This window comes from Chiloscyllium plagiosum, unplaced genomic scaffold, assembly GCF_037043375.1.
Source record: "Chiloscyllium plagiosum isolate Xiang-an unplaced genomic scaffold, Cpla_swu_hap1 HiC_scaffold_25, whole genome shotgun sequence".
Lineage (NCBI taxonomy): Eukaryota > Metazoa > Chordata > Chondrichthyes > Orectolobiformes > Hemiscylliidae > Chiloscyllium > Chiloscyllium plagiosum.
Window position 1 is genome coordinate 40,579,722 of NW_028270163.1, and position 22,716 is coordinate 40,602,437.

Here is a 22,716-nt window from a genome sequence, read left to right on the forward strand (position 1 = left end):
GTGGGAGGGGGAATTGAAATGTTGAGCTACAGGGTGGTTGGGTTGGTTGGTCCAGGTGTCCCAGAGGTGTTCTCTGAAACGCTCCGCAAGTAGGCGACCTGTCTCCCCAATATAGAGGAGGCCACATCGGGTGCAAAGGATGCAATAGATGATATGTGTGGAGGTGCAGGTGAATCTGTGGCGGATATGGAAGTTTCCTTTGGGGCCTTGGAGGGAGGTGAGGGGGGAGGTGTGGGCGCAAGTCTTGCACCTCCTGCGGTTGCAGGGGAAGGTGCCGGGAGTGGAGGTTGGGTTGGTGAGGGGTGTGGATCTGACGAGGGAGTCACGGAGGGAGTGGTCTTTACGGAATGCTGATAGGGGAGGGGAGGGAAATATATCCTTGGTGGTGGGGTCTGTTTGGAACCTCCATATCCGCCACAGATTCACCTGTACCTCCACACATATCATCTATTGCATCCTTTGCACCCGATGTGGCCTCCTCTATATTGGGGAGACAGGCCACCTACTTGCGGAGCGTTTCAGAGAACACCTCTGGGACACCCGGACCAACCAACCCAACCACCCTGTAGCTCAACATTTCAATTCCCCCTCCCACTCCACCAAGGATATGCAGGTCTTTGGACTCCTCCATCATCAGACCACAGCGAAACGACGGTTGGAGGAAGAACGCCTCATCTTCCGGCTAGGAACCCTCCAACCACAAGGGATGAACTCGGATTTCACCAGTTTCCTCATTTCCCCTCCCCCCAGCCTGTCTCAGTCAAATCCATCAAATTCAGCACCGCCTTCCTAACCTGCAATCTTCTTCCCGATCTCTCCCCAGTCTGACCTATCACCCTCACCTTGACCTCTTTCCACCTATCACATTTCCGACGCCCCTCCCCCAAGTCCCTCCTCCCTATCTTTTATCTTAGCCTGCTGGACCAACTTTCCTCATTCCTGAAGAAGGGCTAATGCCCGAAACGTCGATTCTCCTGTTCCCTAGATGCTGCCTGACCTGCTGCGCTTTTCCAGCAACACATTTCCATCTCTGATCTCCAGCATCTGCAGACCTCACTTTCTCCTTTAGAGGAATATAAGCCAATTAGATTAGTTTAGAATATCTGTTTAGAATATGGATGAGTTGGACTGAAGGATCTGTCTCTGTGCTGTACAACTCTATGACTCTAAGTCTTGTGAAAATGGAGCTAGCAAAATGCCCACCTCAAATGGGTGTCCAATGGCAAGCTGCTGAGTTCAGGCTAGCACAATATCAGGCAACACAAAGGCATTTTGCCAAAAACCCCCCAACAAAGCTGGTAATCAGATGGAATGAGGGTGAGTTCGGCAAAAAGGGGTATTCTGTGGTGGTAACAGCCTAGCAATTTTTCTTGGATTCAGAGCAACACCTAATTTCTCTTCATGAACACACAAAAGTTATTTCATTGCTTACATTTAGGAGCTATCACTTCTCGTCTGACAGTATCTGATACATTCTAAATCATTGAAAGGTGCTTCATCAGACCAAACTGATTCTTCGGCAAAGAATTATGAGGTGCGACTGAAGTTTGGTCAGAGCTGGATTTTGAGGTTGGTCTTAAAAGAGGAGATAAAGGTGGAAAGGCAGTTTCACAAGAGAATCTGGAATCGAGCACTTAGATCTCAAAAGGCACCGCTGCAAATGGCGTAGTGAATGGACAAATGTATTGATATGAAACCAATTTTCTAAGTGGATTACAGGATTGGCATAGACGACAGAGATAACGAAGACTGAGCTGTTAAATGATTTGCACACGAGGATGAAAACTTTCAAGGCAGTGTTGCACTGCAACCACATCTCCACAAACATACTGTGAATTCTACAATATTGTGATCACTCTTTCTGGTCCTTATTCTTTTTGCTGCTATTTGGATATATTTGGATGCTGGCATTTCATGATGCAATGCAAATGATGCATTATTCAACATGTTCTACCATTTGCATCCTAGCAATGATGAGCGCAAGGAATACCTCAGCACCCAGTTTTGTTGCCCACTATATTTAAAAATTAAAAGGTCAGTTTCTCTTCTACAATCTATGATAAGAAATTCATTGAACTGCAGAAACATGTCTTCTTGAAAATATGCTATCAAGATTGAAATACTTCTAGTGCAGTACTGTCAGTGCCAGATGGATCATAAAATGATAAATGCTCACCCACATCAAACCCGAGGGATCTGAGATTTTCTACAAGTCTTCGGTGTTTTCTAAAAATCAGATCATTTGGCAGATGAACTTGTTCAACTGGAGAGTACAGGATTGTTCTCTGGACAAAATACCCAAGCCTCATGACAATTTGCGGGTTTGCATACAGAAGTTGACTTAAGGATTCACACTCAGCACAGTTCCCATATTCCCAATATGGATGCTTATGGTATTCTGGCCTTGGATGGTAAACTATATTTGGGAACATTTTGAGGCATCTCTCACAAGGTGCTCTGAGTTTTAAGTGTGCATGTCGCTTAAGAATTGAGTTATTTTCCAGAGCATCAGTATTCTGGACATCTCCTGATCCAACCCCAGTGTGCCCGTGTTGATTGTTTGATGTAGTGCCTGTTTCAGGAGGGCTTTCTTCATTGAAGGTTACATTGTAAGCTATGGAGTACATGGTTTCAGGGAACAAAAGACATTGGTTTTTATACCAGTTACCAATACATACTGCCAGGCTAACAACCTGGTGCCATGTTTCACAGCACAATATATCGATCATAATTTTTTTCTGTTGTCTTCCTCTACATGACACTGAAGCACCATAATAATTGTCTGTTTTCTCATTCGTGATGTGATGATTCACAAAATAGCAGCAGCTGATGACAGTTGACACAAAGATATTTCCACATTTGTTACTTCTGGCATCAGAAAGTTCCAGAACCATTTCTTCAGTCAGATGCAACAGGCACTTAAAAACTTCGTTCTGATTTCTTGTTCCCAAGATTTCAATAACCTGCAAAAACAAATCGATGCTAATCGGAAAGAAACAGCTTCTATTTAAGTAGAAACAAAAACAGAAGTTGCTGGAAAAGCTCAGCAGGTCTGGCAACATCTGTGGAGAGAAATCAGAGTTAATGTTTCAGGTCCAGTGACCCTTCCTCAGAACTGGTACTATTTCGATAGAACTTTTCAACCCAAGGCTTGGTCATGGTCAATGGATATTTTTGAAGTAATCTGCAGGAAAACATTGAAGATACTTTCAACACGGAGGAGAAAGTGTGGACAGCAGATATTGGAGATCAGAATCGAGAGCGTGGTGCGGGAAAATCACAGCAGGTCAGGCAGTATCCGAGGAGCAGGGGAATCGGCATTTCGGGCATAAGCCCTTCATCAGGAATCCTAATGAAGGTCTTACGCCCGAAACGTCGATTCTCCTGCTCCTCAGACAATACTTTTAATACACTAAATCTCAATCAAGAGTTCATCAGTTTCATGTAGGTAAATCATGATATCTGGAGAATAGCATCTTATGTTCAATAAATAGCAGCATGAAATCTTTTACATCTACTTGAACTTCACACAGATGGTTTATTGTCTAATCTGAAACACTACACTTCTGTCAATATAGAAATTGAAGTGCAAGCCTGAATTATTTGTTCAAATGCTGGGATACAAGTTGAATCCATAAACCACTTCTAAGGTGGCAGTGCTACGATTGAACAAACACAAACTAACAAGGAGCTTCCATGCATGATAATAGCCCGGCTTTTTGTTCAGATCCTGACTGGTACGTTCAGTGTGACAAAGGTTCATAGTACATTATTATTATGTGCAAACTTGGGTTCTAAAATGGACAGAACCACATATAGTTTTAAGTTTGCTTTGCTTTGTATACCATGAAGGTAAGGTTTTACTTTCAGTATTGCTTTCTGTGAATTATGCTGGAGTGTCTGAAGTTTTGTTTAAATGAGCATTGGGGGGAAAAGTTCTATAGGTGATAATTCAGTGCCTTAGGAACAAGTGTAGAAGAAAGGGGGGAGAAAATTGAGCTTGTGTTCTATGACACAGGAAGACAGAGACTTAAACCATTTCTTTTAGAAATCAGAACTATCCAAAAAGTCAGTGAGTAAAGCAGGTTACTTATGAAAGATAACAGCTTGTCAGAGCTGCAGTACAGGTTAGCCATCTCAGAGCAGTCAGAGTTGGGAGTGTGGTGTTGGAGAAGCACAGCAGGTCAGGCAGCATCCAAGGAGCAGGAGAACTGACGTTTTGGGCATAAGCCCTTCATTAGCCCAAAACGTTGATTCTCCTGCTCCTCGGATGCTGCCTGACCTGCTGTGCTTTTCCAGCCCCACACTCCCAACTCTGATTTCCAGCATCTGCAGACCTCACTTTCTTCAGATCAGTCAAAGGAAATAAGTCCTGAGTAGTTTAATATCAGCTAAAGCAAGCTACAGAATATAAGTCTGTAGAAATTAAAAGACTCCATGTTAAAAAGCAAGTCAGCTGTGTTAGTATTTCACTTCAGAATCTCAGAACGAGATGTGTCATCAAACCTTTAACACTGCTCAGAAATTCCTGCGTAAAGAAACAGCAAAAGATGAAAGTGAGGGTACAGGTCTGAACTGGAGTTCCATTTTTAGGTACACAACTCAAGTTGGAGCAAGATCCGTCACTTCCAAGTTTTACTGGGAACAGACAAGAACATTCAGAGGTACAATGACTCTCACAGAGTTCTCCTTTGTAACTAACAAGATTATCACTTTGGAAGTGATTTTGGAACTCCTTTGACAAGACATTCTCACATCTCCCTCTGGATCATTCCTGATATTCCATCAGTGACAAAAGTATCACATTGCAAGCAAATTTAACAACTTTCCTAGTTAAAAATTACACAACACCAGGTTATAGTCCAACAGGTTAATGGGGAAGCACTAGCTTTCAGAGCGCCGCTCCTTCATCAAGTGATTGTGAAGCAGGACCATAAGACGCAGAATTTATCGCAAAAGATTACAGTCTCACGCAACTGAAATGATATATTGAACAAACTTAGATTAGTTCTTTCATCTTTTAGAATGGGTTTGCTGGTTTCTGTTCTTTAATATGTTAATCCCAGAACTTTTTCTAAGTCAAGAATGTTCCTACCATTTTAGATGACTGTCATCCCTGGATATCCAAAACATGTGCCCCACCAATTTGCCCTTCTAAATCTCCAACTGATAGCAGATTCTGAGGGAGTTGTCATATATATTGGTAGGAACCTTGGAGGAATTGAAGTGATATTTCTTTGTCTCTGGTTATGGGTCATTTTCACAATAATCAGAAAGTATTAGTACTGAGTGAGGTCCTCTGCGTACTTGTTACATAGTCAGCATATTCAGTGGGAAGGAAGTATGAATTCTATTGTCGTGCACCCTGCGGGTAGTTGGGAAGTAGGAACTGATGTTCATCACTGATGGCATCTCCAACATTTATATGCTCAGTTCAGAAGTTTGACTGAATACTCACTGAGGAAAAGGTGGCTAAAATGGAAAGATTTGCTCAGAATTGTTATCTACTACAAAATGTGTCTGCCTCCAGATAATTTGGAAAACCCTGGAGAGGTAGTTATTCTGACTCTTCGAGGGCTGGGAGGAGGGGCAGTTACAGGCTATGATGCTCGTCGTAGTCAGTCATTTTCTAGATGACAATAATCATCCCAACTATTGACCTTTTCCTCAAAACACTACATCTTGCTTGGCTGGATTAGAGACTATGCACCTCAACTGAGGAGTCTTTAATGTTGTGAGTTCTATTCCCTGTGGAAGCATTAAGCACAGATGATGCATTGTGTCTCATTAAAAACTTGCTTGTCTTTGCTCACCCAGATTCAACTATGGTTCAATATCAAGGTCATTAAAATATTAATTTTTAATAAAGTTAACCCAAGTAAAACTGTTTCGTTTTGCTCTAGACTATAATGTTGGATGCTGCAAGAAAATTCTTGTGCCCTTTCAGCAATAACCCCACTACTGAGAATCTGTTCTGTTGTTTGCTTGCATAGGAATATTAAAAGAAGTGAGAACTGAGCAGGGATTAGACTAATAGTTAACTAAGAGGCCTACTTTTATGTCCTGTAAAACATTACATTTCTCAGGATGAAGTGACTGAACTTACTGCATCAAGTAGCACTGTGAAAGGAGGACGTCTTGGAAGGTGGGTGTTGTAATTCCGAAAGACATCTGGATACTTGTTGGATAATAGTTCAAATTCTTCTTTTTCAAAAAATGAGTTGGGTTCAATGACAGGATCACTAATGTTCCCATAAAATAATATTGCGTGCAAAATCTGAAAAAGGAAGAAACATTTTCATCATCAAAATACACAAGTGTATTCAAAAATAGGTATTCAATGAGAAGTTCTTGAGTGAGAGATATCTACTTTTTTTTTAAAAATGTGAGTAATATGAAGGGGGCATCTTGTCATTGGAAAGAAAGCAGAAATTAGCTGATAGACCAAGGGGAAATGGTAGAATGCTAGAGAGCTCATCCTTAATAAGATATCCTGCCCTCCACTCATGAGTATGAATTGAAACACATTCTTGATTTACTATACAAGGAAGATGAGCTGCAATTCCATGAATTTTTATAATCTGTTCCTGGCATGTTGATATCACTGGCAAAACCAGCATTTATCTTCAATCCCGAAATGCTTTTGAGAAGGTGTTGGAGGGCTGCCTTCTTGGATCACTGAAATCTTTGTGATGTAAGTACCAGGATAATGCTGTTAGGGAGAGAGTTTCAGGATTTTGTCCCAGGGACACTGAAGGAACAGCGATATATTTCCAAGTTGGGATGTTACAAAACATGAAGAGGAACTTGCAAGTAGAGATGTTAGCAAGCGTGTGTTGTCCATGTTCGTCAAGATAATAGGGATTGGGAGTTGCTGTTCTCGGAGCCTTGGTAAGATGCTGAGGTGCATCTTGTAGACGGTACACAGTGCTGCCAATGTATGTCAGAATGTATCTTTAAGGTGATGACTTGAGTCAAATCAGTGAATTGTTTTTCCCCGGATAGTGTCAAATGCTTTTGGGTTTTTTAGGGTTGTATTCATCCAGGTAAGTGTGGAATATCCCATCACCTTCCTGATTTGTGCCTTGTATATAGTGGACAGATGTTGGTGAATCAGGGATCACCACAACCATTATGCTTCATATTCACAATGTTTTGAGAGTCATCAATGATCCAGATATTTCAACATTGATAAGGACACTGTGGATCACCTTGTGCCCTTGGAACCTTCCCAACATTTAAATGCGCTTGTCAGAAGTGTGACTGAACACTCACTGCACTCCTGTCTGAGTTCAGCTGGAGCAACACAAAACAAATCACTATATGATGAAGGGCAGTTTGCCTAATCATTGCTCATGCTATTGGCCTCAAGATCCACCTCAGCAATAACAGTGGATTGCAGTAACTCAGCAAATATATTTCAACAGCACCTCTCTCCCTTTAGAAACTTATCACCAAGAAAGAGAAAAGCAACAATGTTCTTCACTGTCAATGGATGAGTACGCTGGAAATCCTCCACAACTACAGGAGCATTGCAAGGACTTCAGTGGATCAAGGAGAAAATGAATATTGAACTTTTCAAGAAAGCTAGGGATGGGAAATAAGCCTGACCTCATTTAAGAATTTTGAGAAAAAAAACCACATTGAACATCTTTGTTCATCATTAGTGAGTAATTCCAGTAATTTTTCTTTCTCCTGCACTCATCCCCACTCTGATATCATGCCCAAGTTGCTATTACTCATGTTGGAAAAGTGTAGTAATTAGATCCCACCATTTGGAGTTGGGTAACAGCGATTCGTTCGTAGATTATAAGCCCTGAAGATTTTTAAGGGATCATTACAATGAAAGCTGTTCCGGATACACAACTGAAAATACACAAATAGTGTTTGTGAAGTCGACAGGAGGGTTAAGAGAGTTAAGTGGCAAAGCTGGGTAAATGATTCGCCATGACATCAGGCAGAATCGAGAAGGTGCAGTGGCAGGAGATGGCCAATGAAATTTGTGCCAATTCTAACATTCACTCAGATCAACTCACTGCCTGAAAGAGATTTCTCCAGGTTAGGTAATAGTTATGAGTCATGCCTTCCAATAATGTACTAAGTATTTTAGCCAAGAGTGTGAATTGTCCTCACACAATATTAAAATACTTCATTAGCATATTGTGTCCAATGGGTCATATGATCTTTCACATCCACTGTCTTTACCTGAATCTACTTTTTCTCACTCAGTCTTAAGATGTAAATACTCTGCTTTCCTCACACAAACATCCAACTGATTGGTATGTGTGTGTGTACCTCTAATGCTCCTGGTATGGGCTGCCTGCTGACATGGGTTTTCAAGCACCAAATGTGGGAGAGACAGATAATTCTTACCTTCTGCAGCAAGAAGGTAACCCATAACAGCAAAGAGAAATTGGCAACTTATGGTAGACTCAGAAATGACTGATGCTGTTGCCCTCCTTGTAACTGTGTTCTTCTACATTAACATCTCCTCCCTCATCTCGAAGAATCTGAGCAGAAGCACTTCTGTAAATTCTTCATTGCATCTTCACTTTCAGACAGATTAGGCAGAGTTTCTTTAAATTCAAACCTTTAGTTGTGTTTCCAAAATAATGTTCTATGTTGTTGCTCCTTAAAGATAGTGTTGGTCATTAAATCTATCTCACATTCTCCGATCCCTATGAAGGGAAAGAATCATAGAATTCCTACAGTAGGGAAACAGGCCATTCGGCCGAAAAGGTCCACACTGACCCTCTGAAGAGTATCCCATCCAAACCCATTCCCCGACCCTATTACTCTATATTTCCCTTGACTAATGCACCTAACTTACACATCCCTGACACTATGGACAATTTTAGCATGGCCAATTCACTTAACCTGCACATCTTTGGACTGTGGGAGGAAACCGGTGAACCCAGAGGAAACCCTGAGGCAGACACGGGGAGAATGTCCAAACCCCACACAGACAGTTGTCTGAGGCTGGAACCAAACCCAGGTGCGTGGCGCTGTGAGGCACCAGTGCGAGCCACTGAGCCACTGTGCTGCCCTTTTATGGGGGCTTTCAGATAATAAGGGATGAAGCCATTGAAGGATTTGAAGATGGAGAAGTAGCAAGCAGCAGGTTTGTGCTGATGTTATTATTCTTCTTAGCCAGATGGGAGTGTAATACAGTAGATGTGAAAGACAGTGTGGTGCATATCATGGTTCATATGGAGTGGGGAATCTGGCACAATGGATCCCTGCCTTAGCTGTGCATTCACTGAGTGCCAAAAAAAGCTCAATTAAAGTCTTTCTAAATTAATAAAAGCCAATAATCAATTTAGCAGGATGTTTATTTGTCAGAAGGAAAGTAGGATCATCCAATTTCTGAGCTGATGAGTTTTATGAACAAGTTAAAGCAGTACCTCTTTGTAGTAGGATCTTCCTTTATCTTGAGTAAGCTTTCCCTCCCGCACTGAATTTGCAATGAATGAACGAACCTTGTTCAAAAGCTGATTTGCACTTTTGACCATGTTTTGCACCTGAGGGTTTTCAAGGTATACAAAGTGCACCATTTTCTTTCTAGCACAGATAAAAAGTTAAAACAAGTCACTTATTGCACAAAAATGGCTACTTTCTAAAAATACATTGTGATGCTCTTCCCATTTGTTTCACTTCTGACTGTATTTTGCCCATTTTGGGTTGACTAAAAATGATAAAATAAAGTCAACAGCATCGCGAAACCATCCTGAAAATGTTTGTGTGAATCCATCCCCCTATCGCGACCCATTTAGAGTTTGTCCCACGACATGAAGATGGAGGACGGGAAAAATTTTTGGCTGTAAGAGCTGCTCCTTTTTTGAGGTATTTTAGGTGTTGGAGGTGATTTCCTCAAATTCCAGGAGCAGCAATTACTGTTTTATATGTTGTTGCATTGTTTTGGGAAAAAAAAGTCAAAACAACAGCAGCTTAAAAGGGAGAAGAGCAGACAAAGGAAGCACATGGTGAGGACAGTGCAGGAGAGAGAGAGAAAACCTGCACAGTTACTGCCTTTGCTGTTTGAATTCGTGTATCGCTGGACATCGGAGTGCATCTGGGAAAATTAACAAACAGTGAAATTCACAACTAATCTTGGAGGAACTGTTGGGCGAAGTTCACAGCACAGAATCAGATAAGTTAATTGTTGTTTTAAGTCTGTCCAAGAGAAAGGCTGCAGTAGTGGGTACAGTGGATTCTTTCTTGATTATATGTTTTTGGTGATAAGTCTCTTGATTAAACTTAAAATATAAGCCATAGCTATTAATTTAACCTGGGGTAGTGTTTGTAGAGGAATAAGACGGTGTTATTTTCTGTGTCTATAGATTGTGAAGAAGCAAAAATGGCCTTTGCAGTGATATGTATTTCTTGTCAGATGTGGGAGTTTAAAGAGAGTTTAAGGGATACTGTGGATTATATCTGCCATAAATGCTGTTGGATGCGAATCTTATCAGATCGAGTGGATCGGTTGGAGAGACAGATAAAAGCGATGAGGAATTTGCAACAGCAACAGTATGTGATGGATGGCCGTTATAGGAAGGGGGGAAAGTCTCAGATACAGTCACATAGCTGGGTTAACTCCAGGAAGGGTGAGAGAGATAGGCAGCTAGAGCAGGAGTCTTTTGTGGATATACCCATTTCAAACAGGTATGTTGTTTTGGAAAATGTAGGGGGTGATGGATTCTCTGGGGAACGTAACACGAACAGCCAAGTTTCTGGTGTTGAGACTGGCTCTAATGCAATGAGGGGTACGTCGGCTTCCAAGAGATCAATTGTGTTGGAGGATTCTGTAGTCAGAGGTACAGATAGACGTTTCTGTGGCCAGCAGAGAAAAAGCAGAATGGTGTGTTGTTTCCCTGGTGCCAGGATCAAGGATGTCTCAGAGAGGGTGCAGAATGTTCTCATGGGGAAGAGGGGCCAGCAGAAGGTCATTCTCCACATTGGAACCAATGACATTGGAAGGGAAAAGGTTGAGACTCTGAAGGGAGATTACAGAGAGAAAGGTAGAAATTTAAAAAGGAGGTCCTCAAGGGTAGTAATATCGGGATTATTCCCAGTGCTACGAGCTAGTGAGGGCAGGAATAGGAGGATAGAGCAGATGAATGCATGGCTGAGGAGCTGGTGTATGGGAGAAGGATTCACATTTTTGGATCATTGGAATCTCTTTTGGGGTAGAAGTGACCTGTACAAGAAGGACGGATTGCACCTAAATTGGAAGGGGACTAATATATTGGCTGGGAAATTTGCTAGAACTGCTTGGGAGGATTTAAACTAGTAAGGTGGGTCGGGGGTGGGACCCAGGGAGATAGTGAGGAAAGCGATCGATCTGAGACGGGTACAGCTGAGAACAGAAGTGAGTCAAACAGTCAGGGCAGGCAGGGACAAGGTAGGACTAATAAGTTAAACTGCATTTATTTCAATGCAAGGGGCCTAACAGGGAAGGCAGATGAATTCAGGGCATGGTTAGGAACATGGGACTAGGATATCATAGCAATTACAGAAACATGGCTCAGGGATGAGCAGGCCTGGCAGCTTAATGTTCCAGGATACAAATGCTACAGGAAGGATAGAAAGGGAGGCAAGAGAGGAGGGGGAGTGGCATTTTTGATAAGGGATAGCATTACAGCTGTGCTAAGGGAGGATATTCCCGGAAATACATCCAGGGAAGTTATTTGGGTGGAACTGAGAAATAAGAAAGGGATGATCACCTTATTGGGATTGTATTATAGACCCCCCAGTAGTCAGAGGGAAATTGGGAAACAAACTTGTAAGGAGATCTCAGCTATCTGTAAGAATAATAGGGTAGTTATGGTAGGGGATTTTAACTTTCCAAACATCGAGTGGGACTGCCATAGTGTTAAAGGTTTAGATGGAGAAGAATTTCTTAAGTGTCTACAAGACAATTTTCTGATTCAGTATGTGGATGTACCTACTAGAGAAGGTGCAAAACTTGACATACTCTTGGGAAATAAGGCAGGGCAGGTGACTGAGGTGTCAGTGGGGGAGCACTTTGGGACCAGCGACCATAATTCTATTCGTTTTAAAATAGTGATGGAAAAGAATAGACCAGATCTAAAAGTTGAAGTTCTAAATTGGAGAAAGGTCAATTTTGATTGTGTTAGGCAAGAACTTTCAAAAGCTAATTGGAGGCAGATGTTTGCAGGTGAAGGGACGGCTGGAAAATGGGAAGCCTTCAGAAATGAGATAACAAGAATCCAGAGAAAGTATATTCCTGTCAGGGTGAAAGGGAAGGCTGGTAGGTATAGGGAATGCTGGATGACTAAAGAAATTGAGGGTTTGGTTAAGAAAGAGAAAGAAGTATATGTCAGGTATAGACAGGATAGATCGAGTGAATCCTTAGAAGAGTATAAAGAAAGTAGGAGTATACTTAAGAGGGAAATCACGAGGACATGAGATAGTTTTGGCAAATAGAATTAAGGAGAATCCAAAGGGGTTTTACAAATATATTAAGGACAAAAGGGTAACTAGGGAGAGAATAGGGCCCCTCAAAGATCAGCAAGGCGGCCTTTGTGTGGAGCCACAGTAAATGGGGGAGATACTAAATGAAAGTTTGCATCAGTATTTACTGTGGATAAGGATATGGAAGATATAGACTGTAGGGAAATAGATGGTGACATCTTGGAAAAATTTCCAGATTACAGAGGAGGAAGTGCTGGATGTCTTGAAATGGTAAAAGGTGGATAAATCCCCAGGACCTGATCAGGTGTACCTGAGAACTCTGTGGGAAGCTAGAGAAGTGATTGCTGGGCCTCTTGCTGAGATATTTGTATCATCGATAGTCACAGGTGAGATGCCGGAAGACTAGAGGTTGGCAAATGTGGTGCACTGTTTAAGAAGGGCGGTATAGACAAGCCAGGAAACTATAGACCAGTGAGCCTGACCTTGGTGATGGGCAAGTTGTTGGAGGGAATCCTGAGGGACAGGATGTATATGTATTTGGAAAGGCAAGGACTGATTCGGGATAGTCAACATGGCTTTGTGTGTGGGAAATCATGTCTCACAAACTTGATTGAGTTTTTTGAAGAAGTAATAAAGAAGATTGATGAGGGCAGAGCGGTAGATGTGATCTATATGGCCTTCAGTAAGGCGTTCGACAAGGTTCCCCATGGGAGACTGATTAGCAAGGTTAGATCTCATGGAATACAGGGAGAACTAGCCATTTGAATACAGAACTGCCTCAAAGGTAGAAGACAGAGGATGGTGGTGGAGGGTTGTTTTTCAGATTGGAGGCCTGTGACCAGTGGAGTGCCACAAGGATCGGTGCTGGGCCCTCTACTTTTTGTCATTTACATAAATGATTTGGGTGCGAGTATAAGAGGTACAGTTAGTAAGTTTGCAGATTACACCAAAATTGGAGGTGTAGTGGACAGCAAAGAGGGCGACCTCAGATTACAACAGTATCTGGACCAGATGGGCAAATGGGCTGAGAAGTGGCAGATGGAGTTTAATTCAGATAAATACGAGGTGCTGCATTTTGGGAAAGCAAATCTTAGCAGGACTTAAACATTTAATGGTAAGGTCCAAGGAGTGTTGCTGAACAAAGAGACCTTGGAGTGCAGGTTCATAGCTCCTTGAAAGTGGAGTCGCAGCTGGACAGGATAGTGAAGAAGGTATTTGGTATGCTTTCCATTATTGGTCAGAGTATTGAGTACAGGAGTCGGGAGGTCGTGTTGTGGCTGTACAGGACAGTGGTTAGGCCACTGATGGAATATTGCATGCAATTATCATCTCCTTCCTATCGGAAATATGTTGTGAAACTTGAAAGGGTTCAGAAAAGATTTACAAGGATGTTGCCAGGGTTGGAGGATCTGAGCTACAGGGAGAGGCTGAACAGGCTGGGGCTGTTTTCCCTGGAGCATCGGAGGCTGAGGGGTGACCTTATAGAGGTTTACAAAATTATGAGGGGCATGGATAGGATAAATAGACAAAGACTTTTCCCTGGGGTCGGGGAGTCCAGAACTAGGGGGCATAGGTTTAGGGTGAGAGGGGAAAGATATAAAAGAGACCTAAGGGGCAACATTTTCATGCAGAAGGTGGTACATGTATGGAATGAGCTGCCAGAGGATGTGGTGGAGGCTGGTACAATTGCAACATTTAAGAGGCATTTGGATGGGTATATGAATAGGAACGGTTTGAAGGGATATGGGCTGGGAGCTGGCAGGCGGGACTAGTTTGGGTTGGGATATCGGGTCGGCATGGACGGGTTGGACCGAAGGGTCTGTTTCCATGCCGTACATCTCTATGACTCTGTATAAATGAAGGAAGGTGGGCGAGATGTAAACTTTCATGCAATTTATCACAGCAAGTATTCAAAACATGACCTCAAACCCAGTCGCTATCGATAATTGAGCTGTACGTACAGTAACAGCAGTATTCCTGAGTACATCAATGCTCTTCTAAAGTTCATGTATGGCTGGTAAGACCTACATTTATTTCCTGTTCCTTCATTACAACAGAAAACAGTTAAGAATGAGCCATTTTACTGTGTGTCTGAAATCACATGAAGCCAGGTAAAGGAAGTTGTTCTATAGGTTTTATATTATGTTTTGAATTTATATATTTAATATAAATTTATATATTTAATATAAGTTGCCATGGTGGGAACTCATGTTTCCAGGACATTAGTCCAGGCCTCTGGGTTGCTAATCCAGTGACAAAACCATGATGCTCTCACACCCCTCATTTACTTTGTACCTGTGGGACCTAAAGCTTTGTGAAAATTTGCCTGGATTCCTGCAGCTCTCTGTGCTTCCTGAAGACTTCTCCTATTAGTTTCTCCTGTGTGTCTGGAGAAAAGTATACTTTTGAATTGGAGAAATGGCATTTTAGGATTGGAAAGAACACTCTTCCTGCACTAATCAGCTGATAAATACTGAAAGATGTCACTGATATCCTTAAATTCTATCTTCTACCTCAAAGTATCATCTTTCTAGTGAAGACAGTGTCAGGACTAAGTATTGTTATGATTGCAGGTGATGATACTTCTCGATAATCAAGATCGAACTCTGAAATCATTGCTTGATAAATCCTATCTTGTTTTTTCTGATTTCAATGAGATGGTAATTCACTGAAACACAAATACACAATGCTGCAGATTCAGTTTTAACATTAAAATATATGCTACACAAAAGAAGATAAAACAGAATAAACCAAATTAATTACAGATAACACATAATTAAAGATTTTTAAACATATGGTAAAAATTCAATCCCATTCATCTCCAAAGCACTCCTTGACAGAACTCACTCCAGAGAAAATTCCCTTCTCTTTTACATCTTAAGGGATTCATTTAAGTGTAGCTTTGAAGAATTGAGAATAACTGCAGTCGACAACAATGATCACCACAATGCGAAAGAACTGTGAGACAGTCATCTCATTCCACCCTTGTGCTTCGGATTCTTTATCCACAGAATTTGTTCCTCTTTGCCTATGTTTACCAGCCATGATATCTCTGCAGAATTCTGAGCAGAAGTAGATAATTCAAACCCCAGTCCTGCTCCACAACTCAATATGATTATGGATACTCTCATCTCAGCCTCAACGCCACTTTCCTGCCCTCTTCCCATAAACCTTTCACCCATTATGAAATTTTTTTAAATGTCAATCTGCTCCTATATTCAGTGTCCTGACATTGCAGTTTCTTTTATTTTAGATGGTGATCGAAGTCAGGTGAATTAATCATCCCAGAGATAAAATTGTTCCATTATTCATTAATGTTGATTATTGGAATGATAGGGGTCAAGTTACAGTACATTTTTCCCATTAGGGTTATGAGATCAATTGGATTTTTATAGACTATTTTGAGAAGCTGATAGTTCAGGGATGATATGATCAGCTCTACTTTTTATCAGAAATCATACTCTTCCAAAGAAATACAGGTTTTGCACCAACATCAGTCACTTTAGTTCTTGACAGAAAACTACTTAGAACTTAGCCAGCATCAAGCATTTATATTTTAGATGCTCACTGATGGGAAATAAAGACTTCATATCTCATTATATCAAAATTCTGTCAGTGTGGTCAACAAATAAACACAACACACATTACACCAAATACTAACGGTGTCCTACCTTCTGACTTGAGACAGAGTCGGAACTAGGGAAAAGAAAACAAATTGCAATTGCACGTTAAGCAATTTCTGAGCATTGCACAGGATTTACAAATAAAAGACTGACTAAAAAACTGACCAAAATAAAAATATCATTTTCAGTGTTCATTATACATCAATTCATTTAAATTAATCTGCTTGATATCTCATTTAAAACAAATAGAGGAATAGAACATAGAACATAGAACATAGAACAATACAGCACAGAACAGGCCCTTCAGCCCACGATGTTGTGCCGAACATTTGTCCTAGCTTAAGCACCCATCCATGTACCTATCCAATTGCCGCTTAAAGGTCACCAAAGATTCTGACTCTACCACTCCCACAGGCAGCGCATTCCATGCCCCCACCACTCTCTGGGTAAAGAACCCACCCCTGACATCTCCCCATACCTTCCAGACCTTCACCTTAAATTTATGTCCCCTTGTAACACTCTGTTGCACCCGGGGAAAAAGTTTCTGACTGTCTACTCTATCTATTCCTCTGATCATCTTATAAACCTCTATCAAGTCACCCCTCATCCTTCGCTGTTCCAACGAGAAAAGGCCTAGCACTCTCAACCTATCCTCATACGACCTATTTTCCATTCCAGGCAACATCCTGGTAAATCTTCTCTGCACCCTCTCCAAAGCTTCCAGATCTTTCCTAAAGTGAGGCGACCAGAACTGCACACGGTACTCTAAATGTGGCCTAACCAAAGTCCTGTACAGCTGTAACATCACTTCACGACTCTTGAATTCAATCCCTCTGCTAATGAACGCTAATACACCATAGGCCTTCTTACAAGCTCTAGCCACCTGAGTGGCAACTTTCAAAGATCTATGAACATAGACCCCAAGATCCCTCTGTTCCTCCACCTCACTAAGAACCCTACCGTTAACCCTGTATTCCGCATTCTTATTTGTCTTTCCAAAATGGACAACCTCACACTTGGCAGGGTTGAACTCCATCTGCCACTCCTCAGCCCAGCTCTGCATTATATCTAAGTCTCTTTGCAGCCGACAACAGCCCTCCTCACTATCCACAACTCCACCAATCTTCGTATCATCTGCAAATTTACTGACCCACCCTTCGACTCCCTCATCCAAGTCATTAATAAAAATTTTATGTTGTTCTCCTGTGTTTATTAATTATTTATGTTCTATATGAAATTACCAAATACAATATATTTATTTTGTTTTTAAATGTCGCCTCATCGGTAGTTTAGTCTCTGATTTCAATTCATTATGTTCTTGCATTATATATGATTATGAAACAGGTAACCTAGTTCAGAGATAGAATTACTCTGTGTGAGATATGTTAGCACCATTCAGGGAATCTGGTCTAAAATTAAGGATTGTGCATCTACAAACATACCTGGGTTTGGTGGAATTATACCATGTTCAATGAACTGCCGGGCTTTCTCATGATACATGGGGCAAGTTAGTTGTAAACAGTGATTTGTATTTTTCTCTGCTGGGCACAGAAAGTATGCCACCATTACCTAGAAACAAAATTAGCAGCTCTAACATTACAGAGTTTACAATCATTTACAAAACCAAACATCCATTTCAACTGCAAACATAAGAATTGATAAAAATGAGCGCCTTTCTTATTTCCTGCAACTGGCCTCTAGGAGTCATTCTGGTTTGGGTTTGTCATCGGGAACAATGTCAGCAGCAAAAGAGAATATACAAGCATAGATGGAAATGAAATCCTGCCCCATTTACCCTTTTCTATTCAGTTTATTTAAAATAAATAATGCATTAATGCAATCCAAGTTTTACTTCTTGTGTGTTCAAATGAATTATAATTAAGAACTACTTCCTCCAGTTGAAAGTGGTTAAATGAATTCTTCTATGCATCAGAGCAATGTACAAGGAAATGGACATTTATTCTGAGTAGACTTGTTACTTATGCAAAAGACACATCTGTAAATGTTTCTGAGCCACTCTTAAAATATATCTGGTGCACCTCATTAGATCTTTAATATATGTACAACCATTACAATCAGAACATGGTAGACCAGGTATGCGGTGTCAGCTCTGAAGCAGCATTGATGCTCGGTTAAAAGAGGTTCATAGATCTGACAGACAGATATTCAATTTGAAAGAGATCACTTCATGAATAGAAAATATTACTGTTTTATGGACATGGTTAAGTGTCTCAAAATTTATTAAAAGAAGTTTAATAGCAGATGATCTGAAAATGGATGATCGAGTTGCACTGTAAACAAATTCCATATTCTAGAGATAAGCCTTGATCACCCCTGATTTTCATGTTTTCTCATTAAAATAATCCCATCAACTGGCTGCAGTTTCTGGTGTTCAGGGGATAAGGGGTAGTGAAATCAATACATTTAACATGATGTGAAATCTGAAACAAAACATAAGATTTCTTAATAGTTTTACAGAGATATTGACGATGAAAAAATTGCTATAAGCAGTGAAACAAATCAAAAATAACAAAACTTGTGGGACAAGTGGTTTTCCAGCTGAGGCCTTCAATGTTGGTTTACCATAAGACTCCATGTACTCATCGTATGGATTTTGAAGGAACAAGAACTGGCCCCTAATTTCAGTAATGGAACAACTATTAACTGTTTTCAAGATTGGTGATAAATCATGCCATGGAAACTATTGGCACTTGGAAATCTCACTGATTCACTGTTTTCCATAGCAAGGAACATACTGACAGTCATTGTCCTGAATTGTCCAAATTAGATTCTCTACAGTGTGGAAACAGGTCCTTCGGCCCAACAGGTTCACACCGCCACTCCGAAGAGAAACCCACCCAAACCCATTCCCCTACCCTATATTTACCCCTGACTAACACACCCAACACTGTGGGCAATTTAGCATGGCCAATTCACCTGACCTGCACATCTTTAGATTGTGGGAGGAAACCAGAGCACCTGGAGGAAACCCACGGAGACATGGGGAGAATGTGCAAACTCCACACAGACAGGCAGGAATCGAACCCAAGACCCTGGTGCTGTAAGGCAGCAATGCTAACCACTGAGCCACCGTGCCACTTCTAGTGACTGTGAAAATCCTCCCAGAGATACAATATGCCTTTAGACCTGCCAGAGGAATCACCATCTGCGGGGTGAAATGTCCTGACCCCCTCGAAGGGTGAGGGAACCTAATTCAGTGAGAGGCCAAATGTCTGTTCCCTGATGCTGGGTTAAAGCTTTCAGGTGTGTTAATTTTCTAATCCTTCTGGTTGATAACTACCTCAGACTACAATGGGATCTTGATCAGTTGGGCCAATGGGCTGAGGAGTGGCAGATGGGGTTTAATTTAGATAAATGTGAGGTGCTGCATTTTAGAAAGGCAAATCAGAGCAGGACTTATACACTTAATGGGAAGGTCCTGGAGAGTGTTGCTGAACAAAGTAACCTTGGAGTACAGGTTCATAGTTCCTTGAAATTAGAGTTGCAGGTAGATAGGATAGTGAAGAAGATGTTTGGCATGCTTTCCTTTATTGGTCAGACCATCGAATATATGAGTTGGGAGATCATGTTGCAATTGTACAGGACATTGGTTCGGCCATTTTTGGAATATTGCGTGCAATTCTGGTCTCCATCCTAATGGAAGGATGTTGTGAAACTTGAAAGGGTTCAGAAAAGATTGACAAGGACGTTGCAAGGGTTGGAGGATTTGAGCTATAGGGAGGGGCTGGGGCTGTTTTCCCTGGAGCATCGGAGACTGCGGGGTGACCTTATAGAGGTTTATAAAATCATGAGCGGCATGGATAGAATAAATAGACAAGGTCTTTTCCCTGAGGTGGGGGAGTCCAGAATTAGAGGGCATAGGTTTAGCGTGAGAGGTGAAAAATTTAAAAGGGACCTAAGGGGCAATTATTTCATGCAGACGGTGGTGCGTGAATGGAATGAGCTGCCAGAGGAAGTGGTGGAGGCTGGCAGAATTACAGCATTTCAAAGGCATCTGGATGGGTATATGAACAGGAAGGGTTTTGAGGGATATGGGCCAGGTGCTGGCAAATGGGACTAGATTAGGTCATGATATCTGGTCGGCATGGACGAGTTAGACCGAAGGGTCTGTTTCTGTGCTGTTCATCTCTATGACTCTAATTTTCCTTTCAAATACCATTGTTCCTCTGAATTAGACCAGACAGTGACAAGGTTGAAGCAAGTGTATAGAGGTTTAGGATGCAAGAGAATTAACAATAACTTCCACTCCTGAAAGGTGGGGGAAATCCAACAAGAAGGAGAAAGACCAAATGTTTTTTTTTAAATGACCTCATGGTTTAAATGCTTCCTGGGACACACTCTGTTTCTGCATTTCCTGTGACGAAACCAGTTCAGACAAATCTCTGATGAATCCTTGCAGCTTTGTCGATGTTGAAAATTACATTGTACCTGTGGAATATGAGATATATAAACTGTATGTTGATATGAATTTCCAAGAAATATTCACAGCAGAACATTTGGGTGGTTTCTGTTGTAGGCTTAAAGTTCATCCACTTTATTGTGTTCTGTGTTGCACCCAGAAAATAAACATGTGGAGCAGTAGTTAAAGAAAACTATACCATTATGAAATTTGTTTTCTATTCAGCTTGACAAGTGTATGCTGAGGTCTGGAAGCCAACGGGACTAGAAAGTCATCCCTCCTGCTAGACCTATAGTTTTTGATGCAGTGACCAAATCAGTCTCCTCCAAAGCCTCTTTGTCATCCAGTGACTGGTGTCTAGTATCACCTGGTTCTATTTCTCCCTGTCCAGTATTGGTCAGGGAATCATCTATATTGGATTTCCTTTCCTTCTCATATCATCATCTCTAAAGTTCCTCAAAGTTCAATCCTTATCCTTCGAATTCCCATGTCCAATGGGCCCCTCAGTGACATCATCTCAAAATACCAAAATTAGGTTGTCCAGTGCTGGGTGAACACAAATTTCCTACTGTGAAATATAAGGGAGAATGAAACCAACTGTTTTTGGTCCACATCCCGCTGAGATCCCTAACCATGAACTCCTCCTCCGCAGCCACAATCTAATGTTGAAGCAGCCCATTCACAATCGTGGTTTCAATCTGACACAAAGATGATCTTCTCCCCCCCCCCACCACCCTTCCTCCCCCCCCTCTCCCTATCTGCTCTAGCAGCATTACTACTTACTGCCACACTTAGCATGTTCTGGATCAATAGTGCTGGAAGAGCACAGCAGTTCAGGCAGCATCGAGGAGCTTCAGCAAAATCGACATTTCGGGCAAAAGCCCTTCATCAGGCTTTATTCCTGATGAAGGGCTTTTGCCCGAAACGTCGATTTTGCTGAAGCTCCTCGATGCTGCCTGAACTGTTGTGCTCTTCCAGCACCATTGATCCAGAATCTGGTTTCCAGCATCTGCAGTCATTGTTTTTACCACACTTAGCATGTTGCCTATCTCCATTTGGTGCTTAAATCCACATCCGTGCTGTCGATATGTTTAGACTCAGCTTTTCTATTACTTGCTCAGTCAGTCTCCTACATTGCAAAAAACATAAATTTGAGCTTACAAAAAACTATAACCCATATAATGTCTCATTTACCCAAAGTCCTATGTTCAGAGACAAACTTTGGGTCCTGTACCAGCAGTACTTCAATTTAAAATTCCCCTCCTCACTTTCACATTCCTCAATGGCTTCACCTCCCTGTCAACTCCTCCAATTCTAACACCCTCCCAAATACCTCAAAGCTCATTTGATTCTGTCATCTCACACATGTCCAATTCTAATTTCTCCAACCTCAGCAGCCGTGCCTCCAGTTGTGTCACTGCTGAACTTTGCAATTTCCTCCGTGAACTATTCTCCTCTTTAAAACCTACCTCACTGAATTAGTCATGGTCATCTGTCCCAATAGTGCCTTATGTGTCTCATATAAATTTTGTTTGATATCACCCATATGCAGGGATTTGGGGTGTTTTACTATATTTAAAGTACTATTTACTTGCAACTTCTGTGTATAAACTACAAACTTTCATGTACCAAGATAAACCACATGGCAACAACTAAAATCAGACTTACTTTGGCACAGTGAGTATACTGAAAATAGAAGCAGTCAATGTTTTCCGGCCTGTAGTCCTGCATTAAAAACAGAATTATTAACAATCGGAATAAGCAAAGAATAGCCAGCTACATTCGAGAGTTTAAACCTGACTATTTATATTCCTATTTTCTGTCAATTACAAGCTATATTTCTTGCTACTGCAAATAAATTCCATGTCACACAAACCTCCTTCTTGCTAAATATGTATCCCTTTCGAATGCTAAATCTCAGTCGGCTGGCACTGCACATTTTTGCAATAAATGTGCCAATTTGTTTTTCTTAAGAATTGATTTACTTTATTGGTTATATAATGTTAGAGAAAAACTTATATTTTCAGTACCTTCCAGAGCGACCAATCACAAATAATTTTTTCTATGCAATTCATGCTACAGTTCCTTATACTATAACATTTTTATTTCACTCATATTAGATTTCATCTGCCACAGGCACAGTTCTCATCAGCACAGAATAAAAGAGATATTTATTGAGTGCACCTCAGACTGAGAAGGGCAACAAGTAAAATTCAAAATGCAAGAGAACGGCCTTAC

The 22,716-nt window shown here is 41.3% G+C and overlaps 1 protein-coding gene across 13 annotated transcripts in view; it reads right to left on the minus strand.

Annotated features, from left to right (window-relative positions):
• LOC122562199 (uncharacterized) overlaps positions 1-22,716 on the minus strand; it is a 59,923-nt gene that overhangs the window by 30,332 nt on the left and 6,875 nt on the right. For 9 of the 13 annotated variants that reach the window (XM_043714871.2, XM_088000651.1, XM_088000650.1 and 6 more), the window contains 7 exons: positions 22,147-22,203; positions 20,388-20,507; positions 17,501-17,627; positions 16,107-16,131; positions 9,405-9,561; positions 6,107-6,277; positions 993-2,963 (listed from right to left, as the gene is read on the minus strand). In XM_043714871.2, the coding sequence (XP_043570806.2) occupies positions 2,109-2,963; positions 6,107-6,277; positions 9,405-9,561; positions 16,107-16,131; positions 17,501-17,627; positions 20,388-20,507; positions 22,147-22,203 (1,512 nt within the window). In that variant the 3' untranslated portion in view covers positions 993-2,108. Of the gene's footprint in view, positions 1-992; positions 2,964-6,106; positions 6,278-9,404; positions 9,562-16,106; positions 16,132-17,500; positions 17,628-20,387; positions 20,508-22,146; positions 22,711-22,716 lie in introns of those variants that run through there. The other 4 variants (XM_088000647.1, XM_088000652.1, XM_088000646.1 and 1 more) reach the window with 3 other exon arrangements.